Below are 19,587 nucleotides of genomic sequence, written 5' to 3' on the forward strand. Positions count from 1 at the left end.
CGGGGTTGTCGGCTCCTCGCGGTCGTCTGATCTGCGGGGAAATGGATGACGACATTAACGAGCTATTAATTAAAAACAACACATTAATGATGATGGGCCACAAGGGAAAATGTTTTGAAAAGCTTTTGCAATCTGATATGTTTTATTTTTTGTTTACATTTTCCAGTTCGGGATTTTAATCTGGTTTGGACAAAAATGTTAAAAATGTTGCATAAATTCTGCTTGAAAATATCAGTTTCATTTTAAAAAGAGCTATTATTATTATTATTATTATTATTATTATTATTATTAACAACAACAACAACAATAATAATAATAATAATAATAATAAATAGCTTAGACTTTAAGGTCTGATTATTCATTTTTATTTATTTTGTATTCATTGATTTATGTTAAAAGGGAAAACAAGATCACAAATATATTATTCTGAGTACTACTACTATTACTACTTCTTCTACTACTACTACTACTACTACTACTACTACTACTACTACTACTACTACTACTACTACGACTACTATTACTACTAATAATAATAACTGCGTAAAAGCTATATTTGTTAGTCCTCGGAGAAGAAATTAAATAAATCATTATTTTAAAGTATATTTTTTATTATCCACTTAATAAAATAAATGTATGTTTTGAAAAAAAATGAACAGATGTTTCTTTATTTTTCTTTATTTTCATGGTTCTGTGTGTTTGGTGACAAATTAAATAAACTTGCACTTTGCAAGCTCTCCTCAGGTGTGAAGCCCCTTTGTTGGAAACTCGCCTTCAGACCGTGCGTCCTGCAGCGCGCTTGAGCACTATATTTGCCCTTTGACCTCTTCACTTGCCTGCTCCCGTAGCTGTAGAGCAGCGCCCGTCTGCTTCTGACAGCATGTTAACAGCGCTGGAAAAAACGGGCCCAAAGAAATGTCTTGGATTAGCGGTCAGATTTCCCATTTCCCATAGACGCGCAAGGTCCTGAACCCAATTAATGTCTAATAATTACCAGGGCAGCTTCTGTGTGCTTCATTAGAGGAGAGGACTTCTGTGGACCGAGCTTCTCCTCAGGCTTCATGAGAGGACAGAACGAAAATAGATTGCGTGATTGATTAGCTGCTGGGAAAACTGGAGAATTTATCAATCAGTGGAAAAACATATGACTACGTCATTTGGTCTGCATGTTTCAAGTGACAGAGGCGTGAGCTGTTGGATGTGTTTTATCTCCCGTGGCGTCATCAGAGCCAGAATTACAGTTAGGTAATTTACAAAGCTCACGCGCCTAAAAAATCTAAACAAATAAATAAACATTGCCCGCTGCGGCTTCTCATCCGCGCTCCTCACCGCGAGAGGGGCTCAGTTTCCACATATCTAACGATCTTATCTGCGCACATGAGCCCTAATCCAGAGAGCCGGAGCCCTTCTCCACCGCGGATAAAGCTTGTGTTACAGTGTGTGTGTGTGTGTGTGTGTGTGTGTGTGTGTGTGTGTGTGTGTGTGTGTGTGTGTGTGTGTGTGTGTGTGTGTGCGTGCGTGTGAGAGGGGGGGTGGGAGGTACAGTCACCGCAGTCTCACCACAGCAGTCCACTCTGTCGTAAACTTCTGGAACCCCGCCTCAACCAAGACGCGCGCACCTCTCATGAGCGCACGCGCCTGTTGGTTTTAGGGAGTCAATCTTTTCACGTCGCTGTCAGAAAACTAATATAAACTGTTGGAGGCTTGTGACCAGGTGATTTTCTGTGAGATTATCTTGTTTCAATCAGTCTGTGTTGCTTTTGGATATGAAGCACGCAACAGGAGGCGAGGGAATAATCAAATGTTTTAATGTTTTTATTTATTTTTGCAGGGAGGGGGTCTGTATTTGTTTGTTTACATTACCATATTTTTTAATTGTTCCAACCAGCCTCAAAAGGCATCATATGCAACCAATATTTCATTACAGTATGAGATCCTTCACCCCAAATAATAATAATAACAACAATAATAATAAGAATGCCCTAATTATTTAAAACATATTCAGAGGATTGAAATAAAATGGGTTTAAACATTCTTTTGTTTGTTTTCACTTCCGTTTAGAGCCTCGTCTGCTCCCGTTTTAGTCTAATTAGAGAGGATTACTAAGAGGGACCCTGGTGGCGCGTGGCGCTTCCTGGGACGGAGCCAGTGGCGCAGCGCTCCTTCCAGACTTCAACAGGAGAAGACGAAGTTTTCCCATCATAGCCTCTCCACATTTCTGCACAAACTCCCATTTAAATGGTGCAGAATTCCCTGCCGGTCAGACACGGACAGAAACACTTTTTCTCCTTCTTTGCAAGCATAATTGCAGCTAATTGCTCCTTTAGAATGAGTTGCACCGTGTGAAATCATTTGTCCGAGCCAAAAAGGCGCAGGCCTGAACTGTATTGGAACAATCCCGCAAGATTGAGCAAAGTTTTGCTGGATTTCTTTTGTTTCTCTTTGTTTTTTATCTTCTGGGTGAAAAATAGAAGCATCAACAAGTCGATTGAGACGATGGTTTATTGATGTCCGTTCCCTCAGACGCATAAACAAAACCTTTGTCCACTTATTCACCCAATTTATTATTAGTCTATCGACTCGCTGCTTCTTTCATCCGCACTGCATGCAGATATTTGAGCTTTTGAGAATTTTCCCTTCACTGAAAGAAATATATTTAATATTTTACACGAGGGACTAAGTCATCAATTATTAAAAATTAACAAAATTCATGTAATTTCTACAGGAACTCTTCACCTGCTTCTCTTAGATGCCAACGAAGCTACGTTCTGGTATATGTTTGAAAGTGTTCTAAAAATAATTAATGATAATAATAATAATAATAATAATAATAATAATAATAATAATAACAATAATAATAATAATAATAATAATAATAATAATAATAATAATAATAATAATACATTTGTATCGATTGGTGTGAATACATGATTAATCGATAAACGTGTTCCATGCCACACTCCCAGCAGACAACAGCAGCTCCGATCTCTTATCGACTCCAGAGCCGCCTTTATCCAGCGGAACTGGACGGGAACCAGTCCCTTAGACAGGAGGGCTAAAGGCGCTGCACAGACACAACATAATCACCAGCTGGACGAAAGTGCAAAATACATTTTAAACAATACATTTTATTTATTAATACTGATGTTTTTTTTAATAAATGATGAAGTCCAAATGAAATAAATGCTTTTACAACTTACATGTAAGGAGATGACTAATGTGTCTTTTAATAATAATAATAATAATAATAATAATAATAATAATAATAATAATAATAAATCTAATTAATTATAAACGCTATTAAGATATTCTACAGATAATGCATCAGCTATAAATGTTCTGTTACAAAAATCGATGTAAAATTTTACCTCTTAAATGATCAGGGACGTAGATGCACGTGCAGTAAAGGTGCATCTCCCTCGTCCTGCAGTGAACAAACAAACAAACAAACAAACAAACAAACAAACAAACAAACAAACAGGTGCAAGCACGCACAAAATGAGCTGCGTCCTTTAGGTTTTCCGGAATAAAACCAATTCGGTGTTGCGGTGAGCTCGCGCACACGTGCAGCCCTGCACACACAACTCCGCAACAGAAACAAGAGCTGCACATATAAAAAGTTACGAATGAGAAGTTGAAGCAAAACGAGAGGAGGAGAAAATTTGGCTGGGCTTCTCTGTGGTTCTGCTGGAGACTCCATTCCTGCATCCAAACAGCTGCTGCTGCTGCGTGTCCTGGGGGCAGCGAGGCACACACACACACACACACACACACACACACACACACACACACACACACACACACACACACACACACACACACACACACACACACACACACACACACACACACACACAGTTAAGTTATTACAACAACTGAGCCTCGGACCTATTTCCGTCCCTCGTGTGCATTAATGAAGTTAAAAATAACGTCAGTAACTGGAGCACGTTTTGGCACAGGTCAGGATGAGATATCAGCTGCGTCACAACACGATCTGTAAACGCTCGTCGCCAGTCAGGGTGAAAAAAGTCCAATTTACATTTATAGAAACACTGGAAAATTCACTCCCCAAAATAAATAAAATTTAACAATAATAATAATAATAATAATAATAATAATAATAATAATAATAACTGAGTTGTTAATCCGACCTTGACCTCGGCTCTTTACTCTCTGCGTCCACCGCGGCGAAGCAAAAAAACAAGTCTGCAAAGGGGTAAAAAAAATTCAAGACGGCGCTGGCAGGAGCTGAATGGGGCGGGTGGTGGTGGGGTGCAGGGGTGAGAAGGGGGAAGAGAGTGAGGGGATGGCATGGGGGGAGGGAGGAGAGGCGAGATGTCGGAGAGCGCAGGAGGAGGAGGAAGAGGAGGAGGGGAAGAGATAAGTGATCTAAAGGGGAGACGATAGGACAAAAAAAAGTGATGATGATGAATACATTGGAAAGTTTTTTGGCCCGGGCGAGGGTGTCAGATTGAATGGCCTGTGCGCATGTGCGAAGGTGTCCAAACTGACAATGCTGGTGAGATGAAGATAGTGTTGTTGCTGCTTCTGGGCTCACGGAGGACGACGAGAGGAATCTACAAGCCGACAAGATGAGATCCAAGGCGAGGGCGAGAAAGCTGGCCAAAAGTAGGTCTCATTTTTCCCCTTCTTACCGCTTTCAGCCGTCGGGCTTTGTCTTGCCCGTCCCGTGCGTCTTGTCCTCTGCCATGGCACTAAAAGAAGATGGAGCGCCTCTTTTGTCCATAGATAACTTTTTCATAACTCCAAATGAAACTACCCGCTTGCACTGCTCCATCTGTGCACGCTGCGCTCTTTGGCTTCGCAGGTTCCAGTGTCAGAAACTTTCACGTGAGACCAGAAATCGCCGCTGGTGCGTTTTTATTTTTTTAGTTATTTCAACGCGAAACTAAATCGTCCACATCTCAGCTCGATCTAGTACTTTTACGCGTTTCTCGTGTCCCACGGAGGCGCGCGGTTCCGCTCCAAAAGCTGAACACAAACTTCCCGAAATGGATAGTAACTTTTTTATAGAGCCGTTCCAAGTGTTGTGAAATAATATTCCCGGCTTTTGAAATAGTGGGCGCTGTGGCACCGCTCTGCTGAGAGCTGCCTGCACAGCTCGCGCCGCGCCGCGCTGGGCGCACGCGTCGTCTTGCCTGCAGAATGGAGATGGGGAATTTGGCAATAAGGCAACATTTCAATGCTGACTTAAAAAAAACGATGCCGCTCGAGTCGCCCAGGATATGCTCTCCGGTAAAGGTGTTGAGTCCCAGGGCCACCGGACGGCTGCAGACTGGTTCCTCCTCAAGGGAATGCCAATCAATAATGTGTCTCCAAAGCGCGCAGGCTGCAGCCTTCTGACTGGACTCCTGCGCGCGTCACACGGAAAAAATCATGTATTCATTTCTTCAACATGAGCTTTCATTGTTACGGAAGGAGCGTGTTTATTGTTTGACATTTGTTTATTGATGTTGCATCGATTCATCGATCGTATGTTATTTATTTAGGCCTCTTTTAGCATGAAGGGACTTTATTGTTTAGCAGCTGTTTGTGGACCGCTCTGCTGATTTATCCACAGGTCGGCTGTTATTTACTATGATGATATTTAAAGGCCTCTTGGTTTATTATCTCTATACATTTGGTCATTTATTTATATTACATTAATAACAATTTAAAACGAATTTAGAAAATAAACAAACCTTACAAAGAGGTTTACACCAGGAAGTATAACGAGACCATTTATGATTTATTTTTTACATTTTGCCTCTAAAGGCCTTTAAATCTTTGTTTATAATCTCAAATCACAGCTCTGGTTAATTCTAATGATCTAATTATACACTATAAAATACTAAATATGTCAAATTTATAATACAATTATACATGTTTTGTATTTTTAACCAACTTAAAATTGTTTTAAAACGATTTTTCTTTTTATCTTCACAGTCATGTTTGCAGTGTTCATTTTAATAAATAACATAGAGAAATAATTAACTAAAAATATTATGTCTTGATCGTTATCATTTAAACCTCGTGCTCTAAACTTTTTTTTTGGCCTCTGACAGCCATGCAGGGATCGAGTTTCCGTCCAAGATTAGGACAAGAAAAAAAAAACCCCGAGAAGACTGAAAATCTGGAGTCTAATTAGGCTGCTTTGTGAAAATACTTAAACACGCTGAGGATCAGTAATTGCTCTTGGTCTTGATCTCTAAACAGCTCTGGTGGTGTGTTGATCCGGGTGCTAATGAACACAGATGCTTGTCTTTGGAGCGTCGCTGCGCTCTGCAGGCCTCAGATGTGCAGGGCTGCAGCGTTGCAGGCTGCAGGCATGAAAAATATCGTGTTCTTAATATTCAAAACACACACAGAGAGCCGCAGCTTTTGAATATGACGCGTGGAAGCGGAGCTCTTTTTGGGAGGGGAACGCTTCTGTCAGCGTGGCTCGCATGCAGCTCATGTTTGTTAACCCTCACGTGGATTTTCTACGTTACACGGCCTGGCGGAAGGCCCCGAGAGGAGTGTGTGTGTGTGTGTGTGTGTGTGTGTGTGTGTGTGTGTGTGTGTGTGTGTGTGTGTGTGTGTGTGTGTGTGTTATGATATGCAGCCGTTTATGCACACACATGATGACTTCCTCTCCACTATATAAAACAGATGATCTAATTCATTTTAATGATCATTTAAAATGAAATGTAAATTTTTTATTATGAATTGTTTATATTATATTTTGTTTATGTTTACATTTCTGGTTTTGTGTTGACATTTTTCACTTTTGCACAGTTAAAATAAAAATCCATTTATTAAATAATAAACGATATAAAATGACCCGGATGTTCCTTGTTCCAACTAGGGTTGAGGGTTGTCCATGTGCAAGTTATTTCTGTGCACTGCAGGCTGTGTGTGTGTGTGTGTGTGTGTGTGTGTGTAAAACCCAACACCTTGCGGCTGTTTTATTATAGTATTCTTCTGGGTCCGTTTGTAGCTTTAAATTGGTTTTGGATCAATTAAAGCTTCCGGTTGAGTGAGTGCTATTTCTTTCTTTCTTTCTTTTTGAACAACACACACACACACACACACACACACACACACACACACACACACACACACACACACACACACACACACACACACACACACACACACACACACACACACACACACACACACACACACACACACACACACACACACACACACACACACACACACACACACACACACACACACACACCGCTGTGAACATTTGCCCAGTGACCTCTGCTCCAAAGCCAGCAGAACTAATATGAATGGAAACGTGAAACAACCTTTCCCCTGTAACACAGCTTTATTGATTACCTTCACTTGCATTATCAGGTCAGTACAAAGCAAAAATATCAGATATTTTTATTTTTAAGAACACTTTTCCCACTTTTCCTCCACTTCCCAGAACAAATGCACAGTATCCAAGGGTCTGACCCTCCCCAGTGCCGGTCTGACCCTCGCTGTCTTTACACATTTCCAGATACTCTTCAGATCTCTGTGTTAAAGGCCCATTATTACACAGACTCACAGTCATGAACTTGGCCTGGCTCAACAGCTTCTTATATTTTGACAGAAGTAGTAAAACCCAACCCGTAACACTTGAAAACCAACAATGGCCGCTATGTTTAACTTCTGGTTAAACGCCCAGGGTCTCCAATGTAATGCAGCTGTGATGTGTCACACGGTCCCCATCCACGTTCACAGATTAGAGCCTGGCCTTATAAATGACACGAATCAGAGCAGGGGTGCTTTTGTTTTGAAGTCTGAGCATCAGAAAGATTCAGATGAGAGAAAATGTTAAAGATATTGAGTATTTTTCTGTATTTGTTTTGTTTAATTTGGGTTGAAAGATTGTTGGCATTTTTTATTTTTTTCTAAAAGTCTGGAGAAGAAAAGCAAATCCAGCTTTGCATCTTGAATCAGTCCTTAGACTTTTAAAATATACATTTTTAAATAGTTTTGCAAATTGTCAATATTTTTAATACAATCATCTTGCAAACATTTGATCTGACCGTTAAACTGTGTTTCCGACCATTTTAAAAGTCAGATTTGTAGCAGAATAGAAATGTTTGTTAGTGATCAACATCGCTTTTCTCTTTTATTTATTTTCATCTTTTTCAGTTTTTTCTTTGTTTTCTTGCAAAAGAACAGCTGGATATGAGAATATTGTTGCTGTCTCAACAGAACGTGTTCAGAGGAGTCATGTGACCACATTAACCCATAAAACAGAATCTTCCACGATCCATTAAACAAAACCCTTTTTTGCAGCTCTGAGGCTTTGAATAAAAATAAATAAATATGAAGATTTCTTCCTCAGTTATCATCTTTAAATCTTTTTTAGTCACCACCTTTGATTCTCCTCTCCCCTTTTAACACCAGCAGGAATCCTCAGGTTCGGTTTCCTCTCTTGGGACATGATTTCATTGTTATTCAGCAAGCTATACAACTGCAACTGCACTGCTGTTTTGGCAAAGCGTGCTTTTAGGAAAAGAGAAATAAAAGATTCCAAATAAGTCAAGTGCAATGAAATAATAATTTAAAAAATGCTGAAATATGGCTGAGAATGCCTTTTGAGCCATTTCACCTCCTCTAAACATCATTCCCACTTCATCTCTTCACCACGGGATCCAAATAGTCCCACATCTGCCTCCACCGCAGCACTTTCATATCACATTATCGCTTTCATCACAAAAGCTTTGTTGCCTTGATTTATTAAAGCACTGGTGCATTTATTTGAGACAGCTGCGGCATTGCTTCTGTTCAATACTCTGAACACTGAATGTCTGCTGAGTTTCACTGAAGGCTGACTTGCTGTTTCCCACTTAGCTTTGAGACACTGATGTACAAGCACACACACACACACACACACACACACACACACACACACACACACACACAACAGAATGTGCATGGACACACACACACATGCACACCTCAGCAGTGACAGATTTTTGGTGCATTGATATGCTTTAACCCCAATCAATCACAAACTAGAAAGGTTGAGTGTAAATGTCATCCGAGCAGCAGGAGCTGGCACTGTTGGCTGGCTAAATGTGTGTGTGGCTGCACAAACTAGCATGTGTGTGTGCAGCATTTTGTACAGTCGTCGGAGGTCCTGTCACCGTTTCGAGGTCTGACCTTGGCCACAGCGATGGGTGGGCATCTGGGCACACACACAGGCACTTTCACAACGGCGTGCACGTTTCGACCTCGTGTTTCCCGCCCGCTCTCATGCTGGCTTTGTCAAATTTTGAGTTGACACACAAAATACCAGCACATTAAGCTCTTGCACATGGCTCCAAATCCCATTCATTCCACTGATACATTGACCCCACATTATCCCGTTGGCTCCTTCCCACCTTGCACTGTGACCTCATCTGCCATGTTTGTAGTTAAAAAAAACAACAACTTCCCGATCCCTCACTGGCGCAGATTTTGACACGGCCGGGAGACTTTCAGGTGTTTTCTTTTTCATCAGCCACCCCCTCTGCGTTTCCAGTTTGCAGCTCGGGGTGGGTCTTTATTAGAAGTAGACCAATGTAAGCAAAAGAAGAGCTGAAAAGACTCCACACTGAACTTGACTTGCAGCAACTTAATTAGATTTAACCCAGAATCCCTCAGGATGCATCTCATCTTTACTGCTGCTGATTAGCACTAAATGATTATCTCTCTGTGTGGAACTGTGCACCACCCGCTGTTAAACAGTGTGTGTTGTTTGCAAAACAAGAGGGCAAATGTGTCGAGTCCCTAATTAGCGTGCTTTTGCAGCCCTCTACTCTCCCCCCGAACGTCCCCCCTCCACCCGTCTTGCTTTGTGATATCCCTGGGATTGCTCAACATTGTAACCAGTCTTATCTGGGTCTAATCCTGATTTAGTTGGTTTTAACCACCTCAATTTCTCCCTCTTTCACCCTAACACGCGTTTCCTTTCATCCATTTCTGAACAGCTTGTCCTTGTTGTTACGCTTTCATTTACAGCCTTCTTTTTGTTTGGTGTATTTAGATGTAATATTCGAGAAGATTAGGTGGAAAAAGGTCAAGACGTGCACAACATTTCTGCAGTGCAATGTGACTTTGAATGCAAAAACAAAAATGGATGTGAATAAATCATAACTGTTGAGAGGTTTCTTTGCAACTTCCGTTCAGAGATGTAGTTTAACGTCTGTCTGGATTGATAGGCTAATGGCTAGACCGATTTCTTGATCACTAAATACACCAGAATTGCTACGTGTTGCTGTTTGTGCTATGTGTACTCTTGTAAATGATCCCAAAAATCCAAAAATAAGAATTAAAATGTTAAATTTGAAGAAAATTAAATAATTCATAATAAAAAAACAGGTTGTTGCAAAACTGCAATAGAACTGAAAGTGTTGAGCTGTTTTAAGACGCTGAGCTAATCATTCCTAAAGAACATACATTCTGTTTTCCACTCGGGAAGCTATCTACAAGGCTTGAGATTGTAACTTTTTAAAACACGTGAAAAAGTCTGGAAAGTCCTTCAGATCTGAAGGATTAACACCGTTTAGGGTCAGAGCATTTTTAATGCTTCTTCTTGTGACACGCTGTAGCCCATCTCATCGCTCCTTGTCCCACAGCAGCCGTGTCGATGATGGCGCATCCTGTTCAGATAAACAGACTGACTGTTCTGTCCCCTGGGCTGCTGGCCTGTCCTCGCAGGCAGACAGTAGTGTGGGTGTAAACTCCCTCCGCTGCTTCTCCTTTCATCAGACCGACACTTCAAAGCCTTGGTTTCATCTTCTCTACACCCCGCTCCTCTTTTCCTCCATCCTCCCCCTCCTCACTGTCTTTCTCACTGCGTGTCGTTGTTACCACAAAGATGGGCAAGCGGTGTCTCATTAAAGTGGATTAGAGGCATCTCCGTGTCTCTCTTGGGCATTTCTCTACTCTAGCCCCCCCCCCCCCCCCCCCCCCCCCACACACACACACACACCGCCTTTCTCTTCGAGATCAGGTTCTTTGATTTGGCCAGATAAAGAGCTCTTTCATGTCAGTTGGGACGGTTAGTGATTACACTGTCAGACCCGTCGTTTTGGCGAGTTTGACAAATTTGCCGTGCAGGGCGGGGACGGGTGTGGGATTGTACTGGGAGGAGGGTGTACAAGGAGATTCCCAGTAATTGAGCTGTCATTATCCCGTGAACCTGCCAGGCGTTGGTGCAGAGAGGGCTCACCGGTTCTCCATTTGCGTAATACTTGGCTAACTTTCTTTGTGAGTATGATGGATAGAACAAGGAGGAGAGAGTGGAAGAGGGGTAGCCCCCCTCCCCCGATAAATGCCCCTGCTTATTCAACCACCTCACTCGAGCGCTGTCCATGGAAATTGGCTGTGCTACGCTGGTGCTACAAGTTTCCCCTCGCTCCAAGCTCCTCACTGGTGCAACACAATTAGGCCCATATCCACCAGCTGCCATTTGTTTTCATACAAAATGAGAACTGGTGGCATGTTGATTACGGAATTCTCCTGAGACAAAAGGCCACTACTGGTGTGGTTTAATTTCATTAAGCAGAGTGTAGTGCACGGGATAAATGTATTAGAAATTCCCGCACATCGTGCACCCCCATCCCCGTTTACCATAGCCACTCTCTATGCTAAACGAGTCTTCAGGTGCTACAGTTGGTGGAATTGGAACAAATCACTTGAAATGGAATGAAGCAGAATGCCCAAGAAGGTCCAGATGTTTGCTCTAGGATGTTCCCAGTTTCTTGTTCCTCTTAACTTTGATTTAAAATGAAACGGATGGTCAAGAGGTGGAGTGGGTTGTCCAGTAATCTAAGGGTTGCGGGATCTAGCTCGGCTCCTGGTAGAGAATGCTGCTGTTGTGTCCTTGGGCAAGACACTTAACCGATCTTGCCTGCTGGCAGTGGTTGCTTTGGCAGCCTTGCTTGCATCAGTGCGCCCCAGGGCAGCTGTAGCTACAGTGTAGCTCATCACCACCAGCGTGTTAATGAATGCATGCTTGGGTGCAAGGCCGGATTAACCATATGGGCAATTGCCCAGGGGTTCACGAACTCTAAAGGGCCCAGGGCAGCAAGGGCACGAGCAAAATACTGTATCTGTGATCTCCCGCTTTTTATTAAACTAGGGTGACCGTACGTCCTCTTTTCCCCGGACATGTCCACTTTTCACTCTCTGTCCGGGTGTCCGGGTAATTCTTGTATTGATGAAAATGTCCGGTTTTTCATCCAGGAGCAGGGATCGAATTATGGGGGAGCTGTATGTCCTACACATCCAGGGGAGCCGGAAAAACGTTTTCTACCTATATTACATCATTCATGGACTCTTGAACAGAGAGCGGCAGAGTGATGATCGTTGTTGCGTAGCGCTCCAGGCTGCTGCTTCCAGCGCACGGTCCATTCTCAAAGTGGTGCAACCAAAAAACTATAATTAACACACGATCGTTCATGTCCGCACATGTTCTCTATTTTCTGTCTTATTTGTGCCTGAAGCGCTCTGCTACTGCGGAGCTCATCACCTGTGCTGCGGTGATTTCACCTCACTGACGCAGCATCGAAACACGCTCTCCGCTTTGCGGTCAGGAGATCCCTTTGATGTGCTCAAAAGTAACTGATGAGGTGAAAAAGTAAGAATCCAGGCAGCAGATTTTCTGGAGAGTTTAGAGGAGATGCAGGAAGATGAGAGACAGACAGGACAGGAAATAGTTAAATAAAAACAAGAAAACAAAACAAAGTGTTGAAAAGTCAAATGTAGGTAGATTTATCTCCACTACACGTTTTTACCTGTATAAAACAATAAGTTACACACATGTAATATTTATACATCTGATACAATTCAGATCACCTTCAAAACTCAGTCACACACCCAGGGCCGTTTCAAGGCATTTTGGGGGCCAAGGCAAAACAGATGCCAGAACAGACACCGCAAACGTTGGATGATTGTAATAAAACGCACTAGTGACTGGGCTAAAATGAAACTGTGGGATCCTGAGAGTAAAGGTTTTCGCTTATGCAGCGACCACTTCATATCAGGTACTTAAACCAATATTTCCTCAACTGTGTATGGTATTTATTTTAAATGCTTTTATTACGATTCTTAGTGGGCTTCCTAAACTTATTTTGGCGTGGCTTTTTCTGTCATATTACTTAGCAACAAGTAAACGTCACGTAAAACGTTGCCTCGTGAGTTCTGCGTGCTGCCGTTTACGTGTTTTATGATCACAGCAATTAACCGGCTAAGCTGTATTTAATTTTTAAGCAATGGTTGATCAATTGTCAGGTCACACATAAAAACACTTTGGATTGCTATTATCTGTCTCACCGAGACAGATCTCAGACAGATCCTGAGACGTTCCTGCCTGACATTTTTATTTTATTCACGGAAAAAAAATCAAACTAGTGATTTCTCTTGACGTTCAGTTTATACATTCAAACAGCACAGCACTCTATTTAAACTACTTACGTGTAAATCTGTTATTTGTCCACCCAACCACCCACCCACCCACACATCCATCCATCCATCCATCCATCCATCCATCCATCCATCCATCCATTTTCATCCACTTATCCGGAGTCGGGTCGCGGGGGCAGTAGCCTAAGTCGAGAGGCCCAGACTTCCCTCTCTCCAGCCACTTAGGCCAGCTCCTCTGGGGAAATCCCAAGGCGTTCCCTGGTCAGGTCCGCTCTGACAGCTTCTGGCATATTTAAAAAGTATCCCAGGGGCACGGTAAGGGTCGAAGATGTATGTATGTCTATTTAATTTCTGACTATATAAAACGATTTCTTCGGTTTTAAAGTGTGAAGTAAACTCCGATGGAGTAAAGTCCAAGCCGATCCCGTTCATTTTGTTTACCTTTGTTGCCTGCTAACATGGCGTCTATTCTCTGAGAGTCATGTGACGTCCGGAGCTCTATTTGTGGATCCTCTGAAAGTTTCATGGAGTGTGTGACAACTTATTTTATCATTGATCCTATCGTCTAATCTCACAGCTGAAACAAGCATCCTTAATAATCGTGCACAGGAAGCTTACCGATGCTGTAGTAAAACAAAAGGTATAAGAATTTATTATTAATAAAACCTTGTTGCAGCATTAAAGCAGAAAAATGAGATTTTGCAATAAACATGCTAAATATTTACATATGAATTGTTTTAGAGCCCTTTTATTGGGAGAATCTGATATTAATTTAGTTCTTACAAAAAAATGGGTCCCAACGTGGTTTGTGTGGCGTTGCCATAGTGTGACATCATAGGCAGAGATCCCCTGTCCTCTTGTTTGGAAATGGAAATATGGTCACCCTATATTAAACAAACTGTCCACCCGGGCTTTTGCGCTGCACAGAGACGCTTCGCTGCCTATGACTTTGAACGTCAGTCTCATGCAGACTGACCAATGAAGAGAGGGCCTCAAGTTAAGACCCTCTCCTCATTAGTCAGTCCACACGAGGTGGGTCAAAGGTTACTCTGGGCGGGTTACGTGATGTCAGGCATTCAAGTATTGAGTATATTTACTGCATATTAAAGTAAAATATTCTGTATGTGACCATATTATGGTGATCATTGGGTCGTGATGATGGGGCCCTTCAATATTGTTGCCCAGGGTACAACAAAGTGTTAATCTGGCCCTGCATGGGTGGATGACTGATGGTGTTGTGAAACGCCTTGGGGGGTTGTTTAACCCTAAAGGTGTTTTGCAAATAAATGCCATTTACTGTTTACTGTGTTCACAGAAAACATTAAGCACTTAACGTGTTGAAATTTAGTCACACTGTATTTCTAGATTGTGAAGCCTGACTTACGTGTCTTCGTCAGCTCAAGTGCGCAGTCGTGCACACGCATTGAAGGTGACATCTGCCTCACCTGGGGAATGTGCAAAGCAATTCCCTGCCAGCACAACAGAGGGCGTAACACTTTTCTGTGGGAGTTTCCTGTAATTTCCTTCCACAAGTAAAACGTTTGCAGATCTTTGTACTCCCATCAGTCATGCGTGTTTAAAGGTTTGTATTGTCGGACTTTTCCCGCAAGACACTTTCCAGCCTCCTCTGTGTCTGCCGCTACATGTTTTTGGCACCTTTTACTTATTTGAGGAGACAATAAGTGTCACCCTGTAAGGGGGCCTGCAGCAGAGCCCTTGGGTTAGCGAATTAGCCCTGAATCGGCGCTGGCGTAAATCAGGTTTTAGACGTAACTTTTCATTGGCGTTGTCTGGTTTAGAACAGGTCGCTTGTTGAACGACCAAAAGGAAAGTCTTCTCCCGGCAGGGTGGCGCGACTATATCAGCTGAGAGATTTTGACGAAGGAAATAAGAGCCGCCCTTGTTAACCTGGAGTCAGATTGAAGCGATGAGTAGAGTGGGATGTGTGTGTGTGCAACCGTTGGTGAGTGAGTGCACACTTGTTTGTGTGAATGTAGGTGTTGGAGGGGTCTCGGCTAAAACATTTCAAGATGGCCCATTAGCCGGTGCGGGCCCGTCCCCTCCCGACACTAGGATTCCTCTTTGCTGACCCCCTTCCCTCCACGTCTCAGCCCCTCTGTCCCAGAGCGCCCCCCACCCCCCCACCCGGTCCTGCCAAGGGTATGGTTCCAAAGTAACGATGAAGCTGCTTGCGTGTGAAAATATTGAATTGCAAAAACATCCCTGGGTGAGAGGGTGTGTGAATGGAGCTTTCAGCGCCGAGCCCGACCCAAGCCCTGTGCTACTGACTGACGGACAACAAATGGCATTTTGTGTCCAGAGATGGAGAGGAAAGAGGAAAAGAAAGGATAAGAAGAGACACAGAGAAGGGGAGGGGGGTCTTTCAGGCCTCTTCAGCCAGGGGCCCTATATGCAGGTTTCTAATGCCTTATCACATGGCCCGTCTGACCTCTGGTCCCCAGTCAGCCAAGGCTGTCAGACTGCTCTCCAACAGGGAGCACAAAGCCTCGTAGCCTCAATGGACACTATTCACCCCCCTCTGTACAGCGGTACTCCAGAGGTAATAGGTAAAAGTAATGTCAGCGACCTTCGCTTTCCATCGCTCTGCAGGAGGGCGAAACTCTTAAGATGCCTTGATAATGTCAGAGGTAGAGGGTGGCCATGTTGGCCCCTGAGTCACTGCCTCGTCTCGGCTGAGTGTAGATCACATCAAACCCAAAGCAAACTTTTAGCTGTGTCTAACAGGTGCTGATTAAAACAGAAAACACTACGAATGCTTAAAAACAGCCTGCTGGTTTCAGTTGTACTGTAACTGTTGTGAGTCAGCCCCATGCTTTCTGTTCCAGTGTGTGAGTGGGATATTAGTGAATTTCTGACTCGCCCGGGTCACAATATGACCTTAACCTCCTGTCTCGCTGTGCAACCCACACACTGGCATCCTACTTTCTGTGTCTCTCTTTACCAAAACTAGGATTCTTTTTTTCTCTTCCTCCCCTCCTTCAGTAGAACACTGAAGTTCTCTCTCTCTCTCTCTCTCTCTCTCTCTCTCTCTCTCTCTCTCTCTCTCTCTCTCTCTCTCTCTCTCTCTCTCTCTCTCTCTCTCCGGTCTCCGTTGAAAAGATGCAGCGTCTTTGTCCGGCCTGATAAAGGATGCCATAGTTCCCCTTTTCCCCTTCTTTGTGGCCCTTGGCTGGCGGCTCCTGTAGAAGTGCAAATGGTATCCTCTCGGAGGGGCTATCCCCGCGGGCCCTCAAGGGCCCTCGCTCTCCTCCAGGCTTGGCTAATTACCACCCTGCCCTCCACCTCCTCCCTCCCTCCCCGCAGCTCCCCGGTCCCTGGAACCATGGACGGCACATTCCCACAACCAGCACCTGGCCTTCTTTTCTCCTGGGCGGCTTTGATGGTTGACACCCCAGCCTACCCCTCCCTCCTTCTTCTTCCTCACTCTCTTCCTCTCTCTGCCCCACACCATCTCTTTTCTTTTCTCTCTCTCTCTCTGATTCTCATTAATAGAGGTTTTAAATTGCTTTCTGACCCTGACAAACTTCTCTCGATGGAAAGGGAGATGTCAACAAGACTGTGGACAAGAAATGAAACTAGATGAGAGGGAGCAGGAAAATTGTAGTTTGAAGTAAATTTGCTCCGTTTTAACATGCATCTCTAAATCCTGGTTGAGGAACATAGTTTTAGCCAAAAACACAGTTTTTAACAAAGTATCAATGGCAATGAAATCCAGTGTGGATTTCAAAATTACACCAAGAGGTCAATTGGTGTGACACACACACACACACACACACACACACACACACACACACACACACACACACACACACACACACACACGCATGCACGCACACACACACACAGTCTAATTTAGTTGCATATTTGTGTTCCACCATAGCCGCGGGTCTAATCAATAGCATTTCCCAGTGGATTTGAACAATTCATAGCTGGCCTTTTGTGAAGTCTAGTGATCCCAGCGCGAGCATTTGGACAGCTTTCTGAGGAAAACAAATAGCTCTATTACAAGTTTGCATCTTTGTGATGCTCAGTGTCCCAAAGGCGAAGTGCGTGTACTGACTGAACATTCTCCACATTAGAGTTTGTCTTAGCATCGCATTCCTGTTGTCTAAAGAATTAGGTTTCAAATCCCAGTGGGCAGTTTGGTATCTAAAGTGTGTGATCTGAATTCAAAATCTGTATGAAGCAGTAACCTACTGCTCAAGGTTTGTGAGCACACACAAAAAAGCACAGTTTCCTTCATTTTCACCAACAATTACACTTAGATGATTAAAAATGTTGACATATTATTACTTTCAAAAGTTATAAAAGGTCTATGATCGATACAAAGCGTGTTTTTGACATTCTTTGCACCATATCCCTCTCACATGAAACCAAATAAGCAGTTTTATTCTTGACAGTTTCAGTACCTCACACAATGTGGCATCTCAGGGCTCTGTCACTTTAAAAAACAGGTGGAATTAATCAATTTCCCTCTGGGATTAATAAAGTATTGAACTGAATTGAATTGAGTTGAATTGGATTGAATTGAATTGAATTGAATTGGGTTGAATTGGATTGAATTGAATTGAACTGGAAGCTGGTCACACCCACCCTTTCCCCACTCAGACTGCTATGAGCTGAGAAGCTCTGCTATCCAGGAGGGCCTCAGAGTAGCTGCTTCTCTGGTAGCAGCTTTCTCTTGCACCTGAGAGTTGGCTCTATTCTACTTTCCTTGTCTGTGACATCACAAAATGGGAGTTTTTTAAACAGCTCATTTTAGGCACACAAATCCTGAAACCAAACACTGACACGTATGGTTTTTTCACGTTTTGGGTGTATTTAGAGTCATTATAGACCCACACGGCAGCAAAAACAATGCAAAAGGTGAGTTTTCCATAATATGTCCCCTTTAAGAGAAGGTCCACCTTGTTAATCCCAGGCATGAAGCTAAAAATAAGGACAGATTAAATGTGATTATTTTGTTGTTGCATAAACATCTTACCATGTAGTGTTTACATTTGGTAAAATAGGACATGCCATTTCCTGTTGCCAGATCTCGATTAGGGCCAGTTCCATGCTAGAACAGGCTGATGAGTCAAAAACAATTCCAATAGTTAGAAAATTAGTAGAAATCTGCTCCATTCATTACTCTAGGATGAATTTTATTTGTACATGAATTAATTGCTGTTGCATGATCCTAAAATGTAATTTTTGTAAAACTTTACCAGGTATTTTGATTTTATAATTTTTGGCTTTGTAGTTTAAAAATCACAGCCAGATTCACACGAAGGTGCCTTCAATGGGCCGCAAGTCTCAGACGAGCTCCACAAAATCAAAGGCAGATTCGGTGGGTGCTTGTGAGGATTTCACACACCTAGACCAGTTCCACGAGTACGACAGAGTCTGATTAGCATGACTGGGCTTCGCTCTGGTGTTGTTCAGACATTATGGCACCGTGGGAAAAAATCTCTCGTGCTCGTTCACTATGGAACACAGAGTTTTATCAGAAAGACAGAACGTAATTTAGCAGTTTGTGATCATGTGTCAAACTAAGATGTATTCTAGCGGTTCTGAGTGTAGATGGGCTGCATGGTGGCGCAGTTGTTAGCACTGTTGCCTCGCAGCACGAAGGTCGCAGGTTCGAAACTCGGCTGTGGCCTTTCCGCGTGGAGTTGCGTGTTCTCCCCATGCATGCGTGGGTTTTCTCCGGGTACTCCGGTTTCCCCCACAGATCACAACATGCCCTATAGGTTGTAAATTGTAAGTCGCTTTGGATAAAAGCGTCTGCTAAATGAATAAACATAAACATAGATTTATTATATTAGGATCTGCATTATGTCAAAATCCCCACAACCGGTTCTCTAAGTGTCTTTTCAGAGCTTCGTTGTCACAGACACGCTCTGTTCTTTGCAGACGATTCCTAATAAGATCTGGACTGCTACATCAAACCTGTGCAGGAGCAATCTATTGAAGTTAATACTCAAAGATCGAGTGGAGAACTTGTGTCTGCAAGCAAAAACCAGCAAAATACTGTCTAAATGATATGCTTTTACCATTTATTTAGAAAATAAGATTCAATATAATATAAGAGCTCAGTGATGGAGAACAATAAAGTTTTATTTCCAATCCTGCATTTTGCTTCAGTTGATGCATTATGAAGGAATCTGCAGGACTTTATTT

General features: G+C 42.9%; 1 protein-coding gene and 1 long non-coding RNA gene across 9 annotated transcripts in view; one reads left to right on the top strand and one right to left on the bottom strand.

The window, feature by feature from the left end:
- Window positions 1–349: 349 nt before the first annotated feature.
- On the bottom strand, window positions 350–4,339 carry LOC107390705 (uncharacterized). Its single transcript, XR_011516644.1, has 4 exons — window positions 4,152–4,339; window positions 3,369–3,734; window positions 995–3,064; window positions 350–892 (listed from the first exon to the last, which is right to left on the bottom strand). It is a non-coding gene; the product is annotated as an uncharacterized lncRNA (long non-coding RNA).
- A 153-nt stretch (window positions 4,340–4,492) lies between these two features.
- The window catches only part of prdm16 (PR domain containing 16), a 208,045-nt gene continuing 192,950 nt past the window's right edge, over window positions 4,493–19,587 (top strand). For all 8 annotated transcript variants that reach the window (XM_054746352.2, XM_054746357.2, XM_054746353.2 and 5 more), the window contains exon 1: window positions 4,493–4,629. In XM_054746352.2, the coding sequence (XP_054602327.2) occupies window positions 4,593–4,629 (37 nt within the window). In that variant the 5' untranslated portion in view covers window positions 4,493–4,592. The remainder of the gene's footprint in view (window positions 4,630–19,587) is intronic.

The sequence above is a fragment of the Nothobranchius furzeri genome, chromosome 15 (genome assembly GCF_043380555.1).
Source record: "Nothobranchius furzeri strain GRZ-AD chromosome 15, NfurGRZ-RIMD1, whole genome shotgun sequence".
In the NCBI taxonomy this organism is placed as follows: Eukaryota; Metazoa; Chordata; class Actinopteri; order Cyprinodontiformes; family Nothobranchiidae; genus Nothobranchius; species Nothobranchius furzeri.